This window comes from Anas platyrhynchos, chromosome 6, assembly GCF_047663525.1.
Source record: "Anas platyrhynchos isolate ZD024472 breed Pekin duck chromosome 6, IASCAAS_PekinDuck_T2T, whole genome shotgun sequence".
In the NCBI taxonomy this organism is placed as follows: domain Eukaryota; kingdom Metazoa; phylum Chordata; class Aves; order Anseriformes; family Anatidae; genus Anas; species Anas platyrhynchos.
The window spans coordinates 41,186,710-41,206,891 of NC_092592.1; the positions used below are offsets into that span (position 1 = coordinate 41,186,710).

General features: G+C 43.1%; 1 protein-coding gene across 3 annotated transcripts in view; it reads left to right on the forward strand.

Moving 5' to 3' along the window:
* INPP5A (inositol polyphosphate-5-phosphatase A) overlaps nt 1-20,182 on the forward strand; it is a 238,279-nt gene that overhangs the window by 49,975 nt on the left and 168,122 nt on the right. For 2 of the 3 annotated variants that reach the window (XM_072039961.1, XM_027460798.3), the window contains exons 2-4: nt 6,785-6,826; nt 17,847-17,947; nt 19,895-19,982. In XM_072039961.1, the coding sequence (XP_071896062.1) occupies nt 6,785-6,826; nt 17,847-17,947; nt 19,895-19,982 (231 nt within the window). Of the gene's footprint in view, nt 1-2,390; nt 2,502-6,784; nt 6,827-17,846; nt 17,948-19,894; nt 19,983-20,182 lie in introns of those variants that run through there. The other variant, XM_072039962.1, reaches the window with a different exon arrangement.

Genomic DNA, 20,182 nt, shown 5'->3' on the forward strand with positions numbered 1-20,182 from the left:
CTTCCCCCGTGACAGCACATACCCCTTCTTCAAGCACAAGGCTGCCGTGACGGCACAGACCTTCCTTTCTTCCTGGTGTTCACCTTCTGCATTGCTCCTCTCAGCAGCTGCAGGGCAACCCAGCCTCCCAGGCAGTGTGAGGGGCGGGCAACAGTCTCTTCCTCCTGCCCTGTAATACACTATTTTGTCCCACCTTCTGTGTTTATTTCTTCCTTATTTCTTTTAATTCAGCATTCAACAAGCCACTGCTTTTCTAAGTCCAGGTGCAAAACTGCCTTAAACTTATCTTAAAGTGTGTGTGTATAAAACCCCATTTTTTTCCGGCTGTGTTAATTGATCTAATATTCTGTTACTTCTCCCATGCTTTTGCATCTTGAACTTAGTGATGCTCACTTTCCGTGCGTGAGGATGATGGCAGCTAGAGGGGACTGTTTTGGTACTGCTGCTGGGGAAAACTGCGAGCTTTCAGAAACATTGACCTGGGCGGCACTGAATTTGTACTTGGAATTTGTGTGAACCTATGCACTAAGCACATAGTGTTTAAGTAACAGCTCAGGTGTGGTAGGATCTGTGCTTTACCTTAGTCTTGCAAGTATTTTTTTTCCTTGTTTGATTCCAGTTGGTTTGTCTATATTGATTTTGAAATATGGTGTGCTGACGATACAAACATAATACACAGGTTATCAGCCTTGTGTTGGTCAACTATGAATGTACGCTTGGTACAAAATGCCACAACAATGCTACCCTCTTGGTGTGGATTTGCCTTAGCATCGTCTGTAGGGTTTGGTATTTACAGCATTGCAGTGGGAGAACATGAAGGGTCACTGGAAGATAAGCAAAGATGAGCAAGAGATTTAAATCAAATGATAAAAAAAATAAAATCATTTAAATCAAATGGCAAGGAGTTGTCAGTACACTTTTAAAGATGCTGTAGAAGATAAAAAATCTTAGTCTAAAATCATGATCTAAACAATTCTAGCAAAATATCTGTAATGGTAATATTGTTGGACCTAAAACCAATGATTTGAATAAACCTGGAAACTGTGAAACAGAGCTGTATTAGAGGTTTTGTTTTCCAATAAATAAGTAGAAAGACAAATGTAGAAATAGAGGGTATTTTTGCCTGTTTGCACTTTTTTTTTCTTTTTTGTCTGAATGCAGCATAGGTTGAAGGGAAGAGATTAAAAAGGCTCTGGGTACCACCTGAGACTGCACGCTTAGAATGTATGACTTTAGCAGGGCCAATCGTGTTGCTATATAGTGCCAAGAAACCTTTCCAAATTAAAGGTTTTGGAGAATCCTTCGGTTAACATAGGACTCTTAGAAACATTTAATTCAAGCACTTAGAATTTAGTTTGTTTGTACCTTTTGTTCAGCTCGATATGCAAAGTCCAATCAGTCAGTTCTCCTCTATGTTCCTTGGAAGCTCAGCGAGTTTTCACTAAGTGAGTCAAGAATTTTTTTCCTTAAAAAATGAGACTATTATTAGCTAAAAATAAACTTCACAAAATAGAACCTGCTTTCTATAATTCATCTACTTTTTTCCATTTTCCACTGAACGAAACTGAAAAGAATTTTTCCAGGCTGTTAATTTGGTTTCGTTTCATTCTCTCTCCTTTTATTTCTTTTCTTTTTTTTTTTTTTTTTTTTAATGAAAGATTTCTTACCCTGCCTAATTTTTTTTTCCTTTATTGAAAAGACTGTTTCCCTGTATGAACATATTCTTGCAACAGACTTAAGGCTTTCTTTTGGCTGCAGGGTATAATTTTGTAGGAAATGGAAACACTGGGGAGAAGAGAGACTACTTGTATGTTCGTTTTGAAAAGCTGCTTGTTTTCGGGGTATTAGCAACTCATGTGGTATCCATGTGTTTGAAAGCCTACTACTTTTCCTTATAAGTCTGACCAATACAGTAACCAGTATGACACAAATAGACTTCAAATGGAAAGTCAGCATGAAAGGAGGCCTTAGTGGGATTCTGAATTCCAGGAAAAGGTCAGAATGGCTTTCAAGTGAAGGGAGCGGCCACGCGTGGTACATGTGTCCTGTTATTTTAACACAGATCCCGCATGGCTCTGCAGTCTAGACTCAAGTCAGGCTTGGTTTTGGGCGTAGGGTTTCTATTTGTGATTCTCTTTATTCAGAAAGTGTGCAGTTAGATGAAACGGTAGGGTAAAAACGGGCTCATGCTCCCCAAGACTTTGGGCTGCTCATGGGGCTGAGCTACAGCTGCACAGCCTGAAATAAAGGCAAACTTCCCAAGCTTTGTGTGTGTTGGAGTGGGCGGTCTGTGCACATCTACTCGGCTCATGGACGTCACGCGTAAAGCAGGCAGATCTCTCGTCACAAAGCTGCCCCGAGCGGTCCCGGTGCGCCCCTGCCACGAGGACTGGCGCAGGTAACGCCAGGCCTGTGCCCAGGGGCTGCGTGGGGCGAGGAGGGGGGGCAAGACAGAAAATCCCGTCCTCCTCAGGAAAGAGAAACTTCTTCTGAAAGGATGTGTAAGTCTTTTTCTGGCATCTTTCTTCTGTTCTTCCCGATGTCAGCTGAGCACATTGCTCTTTGGCTGGATACCAGAGGCATGAAATGAGGCTGCGTGGGGATGGGAGCAGAGGGCCCAGAGCAAACAGCTGCTTACGAAGAGATGGAAGTAGGAGAAGCCAGGAACGAGGAGGCTGATAAAGCTGAGTTTGGGTTAGTGAATGGTGTTCTTCACTGAATGGGAGAATTTGCACTAGAGAGGACAAAGAAAAGATTAATTTCAGTTATATTACAAAAAGAATGAGAATTTTATGAAGGGCAAAGTATGGAAAAGATGGGAAGAAGGCCAAAGAGTCTGGAAGACATGAAATGTAATGCATCTAGTTTTAGACAGAAAAATAAAACGGAGAAAAATGATCTTTCCACTTGGTTGCATCTCCAGCCTTTCAAAACTCTAAATTATTTAACTTATACAGACATGACTGGGGAGAGGCTGGGGGCTGGATCACAGAATCTTCCCACAAGAGTGGTAAAAACAGAAAGCAGGGACGTGGTCAGGCCAGTGACTGCAGGAGAAGGGCAGGGTGGCTGAGGACACGATGAGCTGTGCCTCGCGGACAGGAGGGGAAGCGGGGCCTGGCCCGGCCCTGCAGAGCTGGAGGCTGCGTGAGGAGCTGGCTGGGCGCGAGGCACCGCAACAAGCAGCAGCGTGGCAGGAGTCCCCCTGCTTTTCATAAAGCAGTCCTTGCTAGCAGCCCCAGTGACCTAGTTCCATGGTATGTTCCTGCCACCGCTTCTTCAAACCTGCCTATTTTCATTGGGGTCCCAAACAAAGTTACTTTGGAGGTTTGAAAGCTTTATTCTGCACCTATCAATGTTTTTTTTTGTTTTTTTTTTTTTGTTTTTTTTTTTTTGTTTTTTTTTTTTTTTCCTTGGGCTTTCATCACCTGCTGTCATCTATTTCCAAAAAGCCTCAGCTGTGAGCTCTGGTTTATTGACTCATCAGTTCTTCCTCATGATGACATAATTAACAACCCCTTACAGAATTACATTGCATTCAGAACTGTCCCTGGGCAGTTGGTGTTCAGCCACAAGTCCATGCTTGGTGTCTCTTCTGCCATCCCGTGGGGCCACCTGGGGACAGAGATGGCATCGCCCTGCTGGAAACGTTGGCTGTGCATCTGTGGCTCTTGCTACAGCAACGTCCCAGAACACCACAAGGACTGGAAGCCCAGGGAACAAGCCCTGTGTCCTTTCTCAGGGGAGGACTGGGTGTTTTTACTCTTCCTCCTTGTTGTGGGGGAAGATTTGAGAGCTACATGGACAAACCGATCTCACAATACTGCGCTCCGCCATAGGTTGTCTTTTGGGGGCTGTCCTGGGGCAAGGTGGGGTGGGGGGAGCTGGAGTCCTCCCCCCCAGCCCCCCAAAAAGAAATATAATAATAATAAAAAAAAAAACAAACACTAGAATTGTGTTAGCTTTGGGTCACTTTGCTCTGTGATGAGCCTCTGCAGGTTGTTCATCAGAGAGATCGCTTTTTCTGCTTGTGCTTCGGTTTGTCTAGCCAATTTTTCAATATTTGATCTGATTTCATGACAACAGTCTCGGCTGGCATATGGGAGGTAGGTGCAGAGCTGTTGCAGGGCCCTGCAGCAGCCTTGGCATCCCTTGGATGTACTCACTGGGCTTGATGTTTAAGCTCATAGCATTGGCACTTAGTCATGGAGCAAATGGGGAGCTTCTACTGCTTAGAGTTGCATTTAAAAGCAGAAATAACATCGTGCTTTATATCCTCTGAGATTCTGATTTATATCCTGAAGTATGAATAACTTTCTTTAAATTTCATGACTGGTAGCGCTTTCTACTTACAGAAAAAGAAAAAAATATATAGGTACTGTAATCTGTAGAGCATGTTCTGTTATTTACGGATTTGCAAACTGATTTAACTTAGAATTTCTAAACACGATAAATAATAAGTTTAGATTTATGCGTAGCAGAGAGAGACAAAGTAGGTGAGGCTCTTAGCGGAGACTCCCGCACTTTGTAGCGTGTTTACACCAAATTCAGGTTTGGGGTGTTTCGGATGTTGTGAGAACTTGTCGGTTAGTCCCTTTCTGTAAATCCAGGCTGTAAATAAAAGTGGGATTCTCTAACGGGCTTTCACAAATGACTGTTTTCTGTCAATTTTGGATTACTTTTGAAACTTAGTAGGTCCCCGAGGCATCTTGTGACTAGTATAAATAAAGTAAAGAGAAGTTAGGAGTGTGTGGTTTTTAGTTGGTTTTCTGTTTGTTTTTAAACAAAAATTGCCTATTACCTAATAAGACCATACTTTCCATTTTGAAAACAAACACGCAGCAGTGTTGAAGTCTGCTTGTGGTCTGATGCAGGACTTGCTTATCGAGCTTTCATAACTGCCAAAAATGTTTAATTAGAAATTTCACAATCCCCAAGGTCTTGCTTTCTTGATAGTTTGAGTTGAGCCGTTTTGTGTGGATCATATACAAATCATATACAAAGCGTGTGTGCAAGTTCCCCATACACGGCTGTTTCGTGGGCTGATTAAAAGCCTGTAGATCGCGTGCTGTCGTCATCATTTAAGGTTAGAAACCGGCTTGAAATCACAGCAGCTCCTGGTTTGTTTTCTTCTTGTTGCTTCTATAAAAGTGCCGGTTCTTACCTATTAGTCACTGGCTTGACTTGTTAAGTTCAAAATGAGTAGAAAAAGGGTTAAGTTGTGGAAACAAGCAGTTAAAAGTCAGCATTCTTCTGGAGGGAATATTTTATCCCTTGCTTGGTTGCCTACAGTTCTTATTTGCGTCTGCAGCTTCCTTATTCTGGCTTTGTGTGATGTTGTTCGGCTGAGGGGAAGGGCATGGGTGGGAGCCGTGGATGTTTTGTTCTGCATGTTTATTAATTTAAGACGTCCCTGAACGCGGGCCAAGATCCATCCCGGTTGGCTTCAGGCGCGGCGCAGAGGCCTCTGCTGCGATGGTCTGGTCGTGGTGCCTGCGCTCAGCCGCCTGCCCCCGCAGCCTCCGCGCACGCAGGGCCCAAGCACAGCAGGCGGCTTCCCGGGCAATGCTGAGGCGGCATCGCGAGAAACAAGGATCGCTCCTGCAGGGCAAAAACTTGGCCTTCTGGACCAGTAAAGTCTGAATTCCAGAATCAACAAGGGGTGATCAACAGAAGGGGGGCAAGGGAGAGCTGGGGACAAAAGTAGCACTTTTTCCCCCCTCAGCTTTCAAAAAAAAAAAAAAAAAGTATTTTTTGGGTCAGCACGGGGGAGGCTACTCAATTCTTCAGCCACCTGTGAGCGAAACTTCATTCAACAGGCAGTCAGAACAAATGAATAATTTTAAAGTTGCATTCAACTATTTGAAAATAGCACATATGATGGGAGAACAGAGCAAAATGGGAATTTTCATGCCAGTATGTTTGCGTCTGACTGGCTGGTGTCATCCATCCTCCCTTCAGTAACAGTTATAGGCATCTCTCTGGTTTCCAGTGTAATACGTTCTGCTGCCTCCAACAAACGCTGTGCATTCCGGCTATTTCTGTAAGAGAAGAGGCTGATTCGGGTCTGCGTTCCCGCTGTGATGCAGAAATTAGCGAATCTTGTTGACAGTAGAACTCAGTGAATGTCCTGGCTGTTTCTGTATTTGGCACGTGGAAGTCAGCTATCTACCTTCATAACTGTATCTGTATGTTTCTGAAAAACGCAGAACTTGGTGCTTTATTATGTTTGTGCTTCTTCAGGTTTCGTAACTCATGTAGCAATCTTGTACTCTTCTCCCAGCTTGTCTTTGACAGGAGCTCTAATGTGCCTGAGCATCCTGCAAAAGCACAGTAGTGCCTCTGGGCCAGTTTGTTAGAATTAAATGCACGTAATTTGATTTGAAGCTATGTCCTCAAATTGCAGAAACTGGGTATCAGCAGTTCGTATAAAGTTGTTGATATCCAGGCAATGAGCATGTACTTTAAAAGCAGATATTTTGATATTAAAATTTAGTATTAAATCAACAGGCTTGATTGCTTGATAAGCTTGTAAGTACACAAACATAGTGAAGTCATACACAAAATGTGCACCTTCTCAGTGAAAACCTGAGGAGACTCAGAAATCAAAAAGGAAAAGTCTGTCCATTAGAGCTCCTGGAGGAACATTTAAATGCCCTTTTTTCTGTAACTGTGGAAAAAACTACTCACTTGAATGCATTGAGGAAAGTGACAAGTACTGGGGTAATATTATAAAAATACATTACTCTTATTCTTATTTTTTTTTGTTTGTTTTGTTTTTCAGCCAGAAAACTTACAGAAGAATTGGCTTCGGGAGTTTTATCAGGTAAGGTAAAAGTTATTTTCTCTTCAAGTGCTATACTTGCTTGTTTGGTAGCTTGTTTACTAACGCAATGATCTTTTGCTTTGTGAGTTTGAAGTCACTATTTTGTAGTCAAAACCAGTCTTAAAAAGTAGGTACCTTTTTGTCTTTCTAAGTAGTGAATAGTGTATAGGCATTACGTTTTCTTCTTGACAGTTGTCTAGCTAAAAAGTCCCTGACACTTTATAAAAATTACTTCAGTCTCACATGAAATGGTCTTTTAAGTCTCCCGAGTAAGAAATCTATTTGAGTAAATTCAATAAAATAAAAATGGTGACAGTCTAGTTTGTTTTTAATAATATTTAACAGTTTTTTATGTTGGTTTGCAATAGATCATCCCTCCTATTTTCCCTTTATTTTATTTTTTAGGCAATATGAAAATACTGAACTTGGACCCATATTATAAAATGTTGAAAACATAACTCTTTTTTGAGCATAAAAGCTGCTCTAACAAATTCTGGTTTTGCAGTAGAGATTTGATTTACTTGTTGATCTCATGCAGAAACGAGCAAGTAAGCAATGGAAAATGAGCACTAAAGGAACACCAAGGTGTTATGCTTTCTGTTTAGCATTAGTAATTGCTGTTTCACCGTGACAATTTATATCTGCCAGAATTGATAGATTTTCAGGTTCCTTTAAGCATGCTTAAATCTCCTATATAAAAATGGTTAATGTAACAGTATTCTGCTGTTCGAGTTTTAAAGTGAAATTACATCATACAGCAAACTTGACTTTTGATATTTTATCGTTGTTTTTTTTTTTTTTTGTAATTCAGAACATCCTGTAATTATTTACAAGGTCAAGTACATGCAATCTGCAATATTGTAAAACAGTGCAGTTAGCTTTTTTTTCTGGCAAGTTTAATGTAATTACAAACGCCTGAAATTAAATAGCCAGTCTTATATTCCACACTATCTGTCAGCTTCACAAAAGATTAACCTGATTTATTTTTCTTCCGTCTTGTTTAATTACTGCCATATGTATGTGGTGCTCAAATGGTGGAGGTTTCTTCAGCTAATTCTGATTTAAAACCTCTGCACATCTTCTGAAAAGACTCTACGAAGAAAATATAAAGTAGATATAAATAGATAAAACCCATATTTTTTCAGATCACTGCCTATTTTGTAGCATCACATTACTTCTGCATATTTACTGGCTACTGGCAAGACTCCGTACACTTCCAGTTGTTACTAAAGTGGGGTGAGCACTATGGAAACGTCTCCAAATACTTTGTGGAAAACAGGAAGAGGAGGGGAAAAAGAGAGCTGCTAGTATCCCAGAGCAGAGACCACTAATGTGTAACTGGACTTGGTCTGTCTTTGCTCCAGTGAATATCATGTGTATGAAGTTCAAAACAGGGAGAAAATGATTCATTGACACTCCCACGTGGCTGGACAGGTCCAGGATTCTGACCAACTGAGGAGTAACTGCAGCAGACCTGAACCCATCTCTCAGCTACAGTAGTTTCACTATGTCCTTCCTCCCTCTCCATTTCTCCGCCTTCCATATCTGCAATCTGAGAAAGCTATATTTAAAAAAAAAAGTTACCAGTTCCGCTTGTCACCAGCAGCAGTGTGAGACAGGCAGTCCTCGGCTTGTTTTGAGGAACAGAGCAGTCCAGGAGCCTTGAACCCTTCTTCGTTTCATCCGTGTGTTCGGTGGGATTGCTGTTTATACTGTGTTCATGAATGCAGTAGGAAGTGGAATTATAGGTTATATAAAAAGCTTTTTAGGGAAGAGACTAATATGCTTGTACTAAAAGTAGCACAGCACAGTCCTGACACTAGACTACATAGCAACCTAGTAAACGTACGACTTCAGAATTTTTTTTTTTTAACTTTGTATTGTGCACGCTTGCTGGAAGCCCTCTACAAATTGAGGTGCATCAGAAGCACTGGAAAATGACTTACAAGAAGACTCTTAATACTTCTTCATAAACTCGAAACCCAGATAAACCGCAGACCACAATTTTTTTCCATTCTTCTGAGGAATTCAATTTGCATATGTAGTTGTGTCAATACAGTTTGCATAACTTCTGAGGATGAAGTCCTTTTGCAAGCAGTCAAAATAATCTCCACAAAAAGAAAGCACTCTGTTAAAAATGTTTCTAGAAACAAAACCCCGTAATAGAAAGTGTCTTCATCTTTGAATAGATGTCAACATATTAATGAAGGAGCATTTTTGTGGCTTGTTTTTTATGTTCCAACAAATTAAAATAGACATTTCAATTGCTGTGAAAGGTAGATACAGGTCATAATCTGCATTATCATGGATTATTTGCTATATGCATTTCCCAGAATGTGGTAACATGTGGAGGACTAAAATAACATTTACATGTCACATGCTGAAATCTTTAAACTTCTGTCATTGTTCTACAAATATCTAGAATTGTTAAGATGAATTGTTAATATGTTAATGTGATTGTTAACATGAAAAATCTATTGCTGTTAAATTACACAGTCTGAGAAATGCAAATGGAAAAAATATTTTAAATTTCGTGTGTGTTTTTAATGACAAATTACAATGTAGTAGCCCTCAAAGTAGCATGCTATTTTATTGCCTTTGACAGCACAATTGATACGGCTGAGAAATGTTGCTTTGTCTGGTCTGTTTTCCTTGGATACATCAGTCTCTGGTCTTGCAAAACTGAAGTCTGCATTTTGGATGACAGCTGACTTTGTATTTAAAAATTGATTTCACTATCAAACACTGGGTAGCCTACTGCCAGTTTTCTACTATTTGCTAGTTTCCCCCCAAGGAAAAATTAAACAAAATGGAGGAGCGGTCCGGCTGAACTCAGTTCCAGATCCTTACGGGTATTGGCTCTCGGCGTGTTCCCCGGGAAGCAGTGGCGGAGCCGTTCCCGTCTGTGTCCTGTAGCACTGAACGGGCGGCGCGCTTGATGCGCTGTTGACAACCGGCTGGCTGCTCGGAGGAAAGGAATGGCCCCAGTCTCAAACTTGCTTTCTTGTTTCCCATTGTCAAGTTTATAGTAAAGCTTATCCTCCTCGCTACGCTGTATTTTCCCATCAGTGAATACGTGTGGTGTTCATTTTGTGGTTTCACAACACTTCTTATGATATATGCAGTCGGTATTGTGTTCTCATTCTGTGCAGATCAGCAAGAAGGCTTCAAGCCAGGCTAGGTAAGCTTTCACACACACAAAAAAAAACACATAGGCGTCTTTAGTAGTGAGGTATTTTAAGAACAAGAAAAGGCTTCTGAGGAATCCATCCACCTGTCCATTAATGCTTAACAAACTGGTCAAAGTACATCGTCTAATTAAAGCATAATATCACCATAAAATTCCCCAAATGACTGAGGAACACTGTGTTCCTTCTCTTCCGTGGATTACAATATTAACTTTAAAGTTAGCATATTTTAAATTACCTATGAAGTAAATAAACAAATGTCACTTCTCCTCTCGTGTTCCTCCTCTTCCCCCCATGCTCCATCCCCTACCTGAGGTGTGGTGCCGCGGGGACCTGTGGCCCAACCTCACGGGGTGTGTGAAGCTGTAGCCAGGAATTTGGCTGCTATTTTGTGACTTATTTTAGGACAGCAAATTATATGTTGTTGGCCTTGAAAGTTCAAGGAGCTCCTGTATGCTTTAAAAAAAAAAAAAAAAAAAAAAAAAGTAACCCCCCTCTTTCCCCCCCCTTTGGTGGAGAATGGAAAGTGTTTTAATGAGGCTGACAAAGGCCATGCTGATTTTTTTTCTTTTTGTGGCTCTCTTTTTGCTGCAGTAGAGAAGGTACAAGCTGTGCTTCGCTTTTTAGCTGAACAGGAGGAAAAAGGAGCACTAAATGAGCTGGCTGCCAGCTGAGACTTTGCTTTTCTGCTTGTGAAGCTTGGAGTTGGAAAGGACAGCGAGTGGCTGTGCTTTGCTCGGTATTTAAAGCATGCTTTGGGTTGGGGGCGGGGGGCTAGGTTCAGGACTTCCAGTCTTAGGTTAAAGCTTTTCTTCGTTCATCATTGCAGCCAATGGCTCCTCTCTGCAAAGAAGCCACCAAGATTAAGGAACTGATTAAATTCCCATTAGTAGCCATAGACATTACAGAAATCTCCTTTTCTCCTCTGTGTGGTGCTGCTGACTCAAATGGTTGTGTTGCCATTCTTCGTATCTATCCTTATGCATGAAGGAGGGTATGATTCTTCTGCAGAAACCAGATCATATGCAAAGCTTGCATTTTGAGTATTTTTTAGGTGGAGGTGAGGATGCGGAAGGTGATGGCAATTCCTGCAATTCTTCTTTCTTGTGGCCGTGGCAGGGAGCAGACCTAAACTGAAGTGAGAATTGGGCACATTTCTCGAGCTGCCGTACTTCGGCGGTGAGGTCTGGGTGCTGCACGAGGCGGGGGCGGTGGGGCAGTGCCCAGCAGCTGCTGCGCCCAGCCGAGCCTGTCAGTGTTCCCTGACAAAATGCTGGGCTGCCGACGTGCCAGCCCTCTGGTGGGTGTCTCTCAGCTCAGTTTGACAGTTCTCTCAAGGGTTTGTTTTCGAAGTCCTTTTCTTCCAGGGCCTGGCCACAGCTAACTTAGTTGAAAATGTCTTCGCCTGAGCAAAGATGTGCTTGTGGTTGAAAAGGCGTGGACTCCTATGTCAGAGCGAAACATTAGGCGTTGCCTGTGACTTCAGACCAAAAAATAGGTCGTATGGAAAAAAGTGATTTAGAGCAACTGTCAGTGTTACAGGTGGAACTGGTGTTAAAACAGGCAGCATAGTTTTCTGATACTGACTAAAATCACAGACTTAATGTAAATAATGTCTGATTTTTCAGCGTTAGGTTATCAGTGCACATATCAGTGAAACTTAGCTGTAACAACCTTAAAAACATTATTTTGTTCTGAGAATGAGTTTGCTTATAACCCTCGTGAATAGCATGAAAAATGATTTAATATTTTATAGTCATGTATATAGATTATATAATCATATTGTGGAAAGTCTTGTTCTTCTTAGATACAGAAATTGCAGTAACTTGCACATTGAACTTGAACCAAAGTTGATAGTTAAAACCATTATTGCTTGTTTAACTGACATTTTTCACCCTATCCCTATGATTACTAAACAATTCACTGTTTTTCTTCTCTAATATTGCTCTCATCGCTGATACTCAAAATCTACTAGCTTAAGCTGAAAATTTCTACGTATGTGCCTTACTCTGAGTTTTGGAGGAAACATCCAGGGGGAAAAAAAATCTTTATTCTGTAAATGAGACCTAGAAAAATACTTCATTTCTGATCTGAAAAAATAAACATAGTCACATGCTGGTAGTGACCGCTTCTTTACAAAACTGTGCAGCCTGCAGGTTGCAGAGTAGGGACTTGGAAGCCCCCCGTTTTCAGTTTTTGGCCAGTTAAAGAGCTGTGCTTTGTGCTTTGTCCTTCCTTTGAAGACCACGGAGGTGGAAGCCATGGGCTGGGGCTGCAGGGAAGGAGAGCCGGGGAGGGCAGCCAGGGGAGGAGAGGCACCGAAATGGGAAGCAAAGCCTGCAGCGGGGGCTGAGGACAGGGACCAGGAGCCGGGCAGCCGGAGCGCAGGTGTCCCAGGGCTGGGGGCCCCTGACCTGTGGGTGTCGCGGTCCCGGGCCCTCGGAGCACCTTGGGGAGCAGCCCAGGCGTCCCCCAGCCCTGAGCCGCGGGTGGGGAGAGGTCTGCGAGTGTCCTTTCTCCAGGTCTTAAACCTTGAACAAGTGGTAGAGGAGAGTGTAAAGCTGCTGCTGATAACATATTGCAATGTTTCTTTGTAGGGTTTTAAGAAAAATCTTTCAGGAGTTGCTGAAGAATGGCACTTAGGTATCATGAAATGCAGAGAACTCCAAATGCCGGTCACGGATTTACCTGTTGTGAGCCTGTGTGATGAGTAATCGCAGATCAGTTTCTTCCTGTCCCTAGTTTACTGTGTGCTATTAAACTGTATTAAAATTTAAGTAGCAATTGCTAGGCAGTGACTTGCTCTGCTGTGGTCACGCTGCGGTCTAATAATACACCAGCACTAATGTTCAGCTGTGGATATTCAAATCTGCGTTGAGGTCATGCAGCGGTAACCCCTTCACCCGGCCTTTCTTTTTCTTCCCTTAAATAGCTCTGTGCCCTCAGAGCACAGCCCTGGCTTGCAGCAGCAGCGGGGACCAGTTCTCCCCTGCAGGCCAGACACCGGCCTTTACCTCCCCTGGCAAGCGAAGAGCAGCGAGGCGCCGTCCATCCCCCGCGGCAGCGCTCACGGTCCTGCCCGGCTCTGGGCAGCGCTGGGACCCCGCAGCGCCCCTGCTCTCCTCACCATCCTCTGCCTCGAGCACCTCGCGGCGCTCAGCTGCTCCATGAGCTGGGGAGAGGGTTCACTGCCCAATCTCGTGCAGTATAACCTTCGAACAACTCGGGCTCCACAATGTAAGAAGGATACAGAACTCTTAGAGAGTGGCCAAAAGAAGGCAACAAACTGGGTGATCGTTAAGGTCCCTTCCCACCCAAGCTGTTGTACGATTCTGTGTAGAAGCTGGATTTTCTGGATGACTGCTGCTTGGTGGTGCACGTACAAAAATTGTATGTTCAAAAACATAAAATAAAAAGAAACTGCAAATACTTTGAATGCTTTAGAACTACAGATGCTAAATTGACTGCATCTTTTACAGTGCACAAGAAAATGTAAACTACAGGAAAAGCTTCAGTTTGATACTTTAACTACATGAATAGATTAAGTGATCCTAGCTGTGGAAATTAGAGGTTCAAGTTCCTCGTTTGCCTTGTTTGAACCAAGGTGTGAAAGCAGTGCCCTCATCCCCGTGCACACAGTACCCCTTCTGTGAGGGGCTGGCCTCTCTGCTGCATGGCCATAAGGGCGTGCGGTGCTGTGTCCTCTCCCAGCGCCCCGCAGGACTCTCGTTGCTCCAGCAGCCCTCTGCCCTGCGCTGAGGCAGGCGTGGGGCACCAACAACGCGGGGCCGCTCTCCTCTGCCCCATCCCCTCGCCTCTCTCCTGTCAGCATAGGTTAGAAATAGGAATGGGAAAAAGCATCCTATATTGTTGACCAGTTTTATATCTGTACCAATTAGATACCCATAATTATAATAATACTCGATTGCCCATATCCCCAAAAAAGAACTTTTCATTGGTGCTGCCTTTACACTATTTTTGTGTATCCAGAAATTAATAATGCCCAACTTCTTAAAAATACTGTTCCACTGCAGATGCAAATTCACTGTTTATGTGATCTATTATATGATCTGTAACCTCTGGCAACTGAGAGTTTTCAGCTCTGAAGCATTCATTATTCATTATTATGTACTGTTTGTTCTTTCATCACGGTAGAAAACTAGTAAAAGGTAATGAAGCAAGGCCAATTTGCTCATAGTTGGAGGGTATTTATTATAAGAGAGGATGTAGCTGGTATTCAGGTATGTTTTTGTGGTGTAACCTCCAAGGAATGCCACTAAGGCCTCCCACTGCTATTAAGCCAATGCCATTTCCTCATTTTAAAAAGTGGCGTATATATATTTTTGTTGTTATTTTACCTGCTGTGACTTCAGACTCTCAGGGATTTGAATATGAACAAAAATGTGTCCTGCATCTAAGTTCAGACTCTGGAAATTGCTAGACTTCCATATTTTCTGTTGTTGTTGCTGTAGCACAGCAAATAATTTCACCAGCATTTTCTCGTTGCAAGAATCCCATGCTCAGGGCTCCCCATTACTCATCCTTAATGCATGTGGAATTGCTGATGCTTAGATCCTCTTTGAAACCATTCATTTTACTTTTACCGTAACAATGTATTCATTTTATTAGCTTTGTAAGATGATATCCTAATAGTATGCAAACTATTGTAGCACTAAAAATGTATCCTGTGATGTGACAGTACTTTTTTTGCTTTGTTTGCAGTTACTAGATGTGTTACTTTGAAACAGTTAGACTTGGATTTGTTTGCTTTACAAGATTAAATAGTCACAATTGTTTTCTAATTATGGTAACTTCATAGAGCTCTCCAAATAGATAAGATCAGTAGTTGGAAGCCAAAACTGATTTGGAGCAATAAACTGGTTTGGACATTTGGAGCAAAACTGATTTGGAGCACATGGAGAGTTGGGACTGCATGCTGTTTAGGGACCGCAAACGAGCTCTGTAACGAAGTTTGACTTCACAGCCTGGGGTTAGTTAACAGTTATCTCCTAGATAGTACAGAAAATCAACTAACCAGTCAAACTTCACAGAGATCTTTGTTTACTCCTTGGTTGTTACTGGACTCTGATGGTGGGCTGCTGGCTCCCACGAGGCAATGCTACCCCTGTGCTTTTGGATTTTGCGCTGTTGTTGCTTCTGTAGATGCTTGGTGTTTGGCTGGGTGGTGTACTTTTATGGTGATTGTAAATTGGACACAGCACTTTGCAAGATAATTAGCACAGCAGAAGTGTCCATCTCTGCAGGAGAGAGAGCACTCAGGAGCTGAAGCAAAAGCTCCAGAGCCTTTCCAGAGCCTGGCCTTACTGTCTAACTGGTCTTCTAAAAGGAAAAGCAGATCTTCAGACTTTTGGAAATCAAAACCTGTCTCCTGAGTGTTGGTAGCTGTACCGAGAAGGAGCGTGTTCACAACCATGTTGAAAGATGCGTGTCCCATTCAGCACCAAGTGTGGTGTTGGACAAGATAGATGAAGAAAAACTTTCTCTGTGAAGCTTTCTCTTGTAATTGTAAATCTATAAAATCAGCTAGTATTAATGTAAGCTTTCACAGTTATATCAAATGTACATCAACGGAAGAGTAGGTGCATGTGCCGAGTTGGTTAAAACTACACAGGCTCTGGGTATTTTTATCTATCCTATCTGAACTTTGCTTTTTTTTTTTTTTCAGTTGAACTTTTTATTGGGTCCTGTTGTAGTTTGTCCTCAGTCCTTGCTGATGACAGCCTGTTTTTAAAACAAGATTGCTGTGGAGCACGGTTTGTTCATTAACGCCAATTTGTGTCCAAGTGAAGTGCACAAAGATCCACAAAATACATGTGGGAGAGGGCATTTACTTCTCCCCTTTACACTTGTCAGTACCTTACTGCAAAAAGCTTCACAAAACAGACCTACACCAAGATTTGTTTCAGTTAGGGGGAATCTCAGGTTTGGAAGAGGAAGTGACTTGTCAGAAATCACGAAGAAGCCAGCGGCTCTTCTCATCTTCGTTTTGTGAGCTGAGGCTAGCAGCCTGGCTGCTTGAGTTTACGGGGCGACCTGTGAACGGGTGCGTGCTGTATTCCCACCGCCTCTGCCATTTGTAAGCCCCTCTGGGCTTCTCGCGGCCGCCAGGCCTGGTGCGGCCTTCACCCTGCGCGCTGACCAGCGGGGCTCGTGCCGCAGGTGGCGGGGGCCTGACAGACGGCACGGCGTGGCGCGTGGCATCGCGTGGCCATGGCACGGTCATTGCTACCCGCCGATGTCCCCTGCGTGCGTTTTGGCGAGTCGCTGCGGCAGCAGTGCCTGTGGGCCGCGGGGCAGTTCGGTGGTCGGTCCCTCGTGGCACGGTGATCTTGGTGCACCGAAGGGGCGTTAGCTACGGGTAGGGCAGGAACACCGCTCGTCTTGCTCGCTGGAAGGGAAGGCTGCTGCGTTTCAAATTTTACTGATATTGAATTTATTTTGATTTCTGATGAGGTTATTTGCATAGTCAGGAATTAAGGAGTTTAGCTTCCTTTCATCAGATCAAAAGAAAAATTGCAACGTGGTTTAAGGGAGAAACATTTTTAAAGACTCTTTACTTGAATGTTGGTCATTGTTAGTTTGCACCATTACAATCACAACGGCAAAGGTTTATTGCCTCGTTCCCTTTTCAGAGTTGCAGGGTATCAGCAGCAAAAAAGATAAAAAGTCTGACAGGAGGGATTTCCCTGATGTTTTTTCAGCTACTCACTGCTCCGAGTTACAGTCAGGAGGCCCTGCAGTAGTCGTGCTGTTTGCCTGGCACTGGCAGCCCAGTGCCGGAGTGGGGCAGGGCGCGGTGGGCTCTGCGGTGGGGAGGTGAGGCCTGGCCGGCGGCCCCAGCAGTCCCAGTGCCAGCGCCTGGAGGGACCGGAGCTGGCTTCTTGTTCCGCTCCAAGTGGCTCGCCGAAACCAGGCCATCCTGCCACTGAACGGCTGTGCAGACAGCGAGGCCTTTGTGCCGGCTGGGACCTCCGAATGCCAGCGAGTCAAAAATAACACCCAGTCGGATTTTTAACTTGTTATTTGCCTGGTGTGTTCGCATCGGTGCGGACTTGGCTAGTTCATACTTACCCCTTCAGAAATTGAAGTGGTTCTGTAGCTTGTGTCCATTATTTTGCAAGATGATAAAATGTTAAATATGAGTTGTAGAGACTTAATACCAACACAGAAATATTTTTTAAACTGGTTGTTTGCAATGCTGGATGGAGTTAACACAGAGAAAATTTGCAAGGGCAAAATAATGTGTTTCAAACAGCAGCAAGCATATAAATGCTGCATGTTAGACTTGATGCATAGCAAAAAAGCGTATGTTCTACTTTTTTAAGCATGATTGTATCCTAGGGCTGACAATTTAATATTGAAGATACTTGTGGTACGCAAGACTAGCTTGTAAAACAGTGTGATGGCTTTATGTGCCTCCAGTGTTAGATATGTGTGTATAAATGTATTTCCTACTCTGTGCTGCACTGGTGTGGCCTCGCCTCAAGCACCGTGTGCAGTTCTGGGCACCACAGCACAAAAGGGCGTGAAACTGTTGGAGAGTGTCCAAAGAAGGGCTACTAGGATGCTGAAGGGCCCTAGAGGGGAAAACTTAAAGCATTTGAGATTATTATTGTGTATTATAAATCTTTTATGTGTACTAACAAGTGATGCTCCACTTACTGCTTATTACTGCTCTGCCAGTTGCTTCTCAGATAATAGCTGATATTCCTACTTTCAGAAAGAACACATCTGGATTTAGATCACTTGTTCTGTCTGTTAACAGTTGTGAATGCATTTTTTTTAAAGATTTGTTTATCTGTTTGTTTCAGGTTGTACATACACACAAACCCCACTTCATGGCTTTACACTGTCAAGAATTTGGAGGAAAAAACTATGAAGCTTCCATGTCTCATGTGGACAAGTTTGTTAAGTAAGTAGCTGGAAAGTTGCTTTGTATTGCTAGTATATTATTCCAGGCAGAAGTCATTAAGTGTGCAGAGTATTTCAAAGTGTATAGACTGAAATTTTGACGTCATATGACCTTGCAGGAGGAAGTTACTAGGCAAATGTGCTTCTATGCAGTAGTTGGGGTAGATGTTTCCCAGCGCCTTCTCATAACAGTGATGTTTTAAATAGCTGGTGACACTGGGAAATTGGTGTGAGTTGGACAGAAGTTGATATAAGGCAAGCAATACTGAAAGCACAATTGATTGACAAAAATATGCAACGTTTATAAATCAGGGTGAATAGAGTTCTAACTTGAGCATTTAGTCGGAAGGAATCCTGTCAAAATCATCAGCAAATCTAAGGTGCAGAGTTTGAGGAAGTAAGAAATAAAAGTCAGAAATAAGTTATTTGTTACGTGTGTAGACTGGGGATGAATCTTAAGGCAAGACTGTATTAATTTAACATTCAGTAACTGCTGTTGCTGCAGCTCCATTAGAAAGTTCTCTGTAAATGAAATAATTTTCTATAACAATACTTTATGGATGCAGAGTTAGAAAATATGGATCAAAAAATTAAGTCACTGAATTTAAAATCCTCGCCTGTTCGCACTCGCTCCTAGATGCAGGAGGCAGCAGTGCTCCAAGCCTCCTGCTGAAGTAATACAGCCTGTTGGTTATGTGAGTGATGTCAATAGCTCCGGTAGTCCTTTCTTTGCTTTTTCTTTATCCCTCTTTCTGGTATTCAGAGAGGTGCCGTGTATGCTCGCAGAGGGTTTTTACAGTGGGCACATGTGATGTAATTAAGCGTGAGGATGGGGCTCGTGGCGCCCGGCAGTGACAGCGGTCCAGCAGTGCCCTCTGCTGCTCCTCTTCTGCGGGCTGCGCCAGTGGCTTGAGGAGTAAATGCCACCGAGGCAACCCTGCATTTGTAACGTGTACGTGTTGCATAAGTTTGTGTAAAAGCTGTCTTTCTTTTCTTGACACCTGGTCAATTTTACGCATTTACAATGAAATCATGGTTTGAAATGAGCAGACTCTCTAGCATGTGGGCTGATGAAGTGCGGTGTTATTGCGTGAGTTCACATGCCAGGTTGTCGGCTCTGTTTGTGCCAGGCAGAGGGGGAAGGAGAGAAGTGTCTCGGGCCCCTCTGCTCGCTGGGGGATGAAGGGCCATCGTCCCCACGGCTGCTGCGTGCCAGCCCGGGCAGGGGGCAGCAGGGAGCTCCTGCAGGCACCTCGGAGCAGCCCACCCACCTGCTCGATGTTCCTTTCTCGGAGCATGGCTCACCAAGTCTAGCACAGAGAAAATCACCCTTTGGGTCCCAAGGCTCAGCAAAAGCCTGCCTGACTTCCAAAAGATAGCTGTACCAAGGGCTTGTTTTGCGGCATCAAAATTCATCTGAATACTGGAGGCTTGTGTCCCTTCACACTCCCTGACCACCTTCAGATGAGCCTCATTTTCTGAAGTCACCTATAAGAGCACCTGGACCAGCATCATGTACCACTCCAAGGCACAAATGGCAAAGTCCTCAACGTGCTGCTTTTAGAAAGCCAACTTCTATCAAGTCAAAAGACTGCTTTCACCCTGCAAGTAATGGAGTTGAAAAAAACAAAGCTCTTAAGGTTGAGATCATGGGGTGGTTAGCACGAGTTGCCCAATTTTATGTAATTTTCAGATGTCCAGAGACTTGAGTCCTTCACGACTGTGTCCAAATGGCACTTAGACATTTTGGGATTTTGTGTTGAAAGTGGAGGTGATGTTCTCAGCATGTAAGCAAATGGCCGTACCACAGGAAACTTTTATTCCAATATGGGTTGGAAGCCAGCAGTTCCTCTGTGTGTTATTGAGGACATTTCAGTACAGAGAATGATGCTAAGGCAAGATAATATGTTTGCATGTCCTTTCATATTTTCAATCTCTTGTCTTCTAGAGAATTATTATCAAGTGATGCAATGAAAGACTACAACAGAGCTCGAGTTTACCTGGATGAGAACTATAAATCACAGGAACATTTTACGGTAAGTTTCTTTATTAAATAAGTTTAGTTCAACAGACAGTGATTTTATTCTATTAAACTGTTGAGGTTTTTAGGTTGGTGTGTGTATGTGAGCAGTTTACATCATGATGAGGATTACATCTTTACTAAAAGTATTTACTCTAAGTTATGTAAATGCTGCTTTCACAGAAGTGCATCCATTGAAAAGTACATAGAATAGTA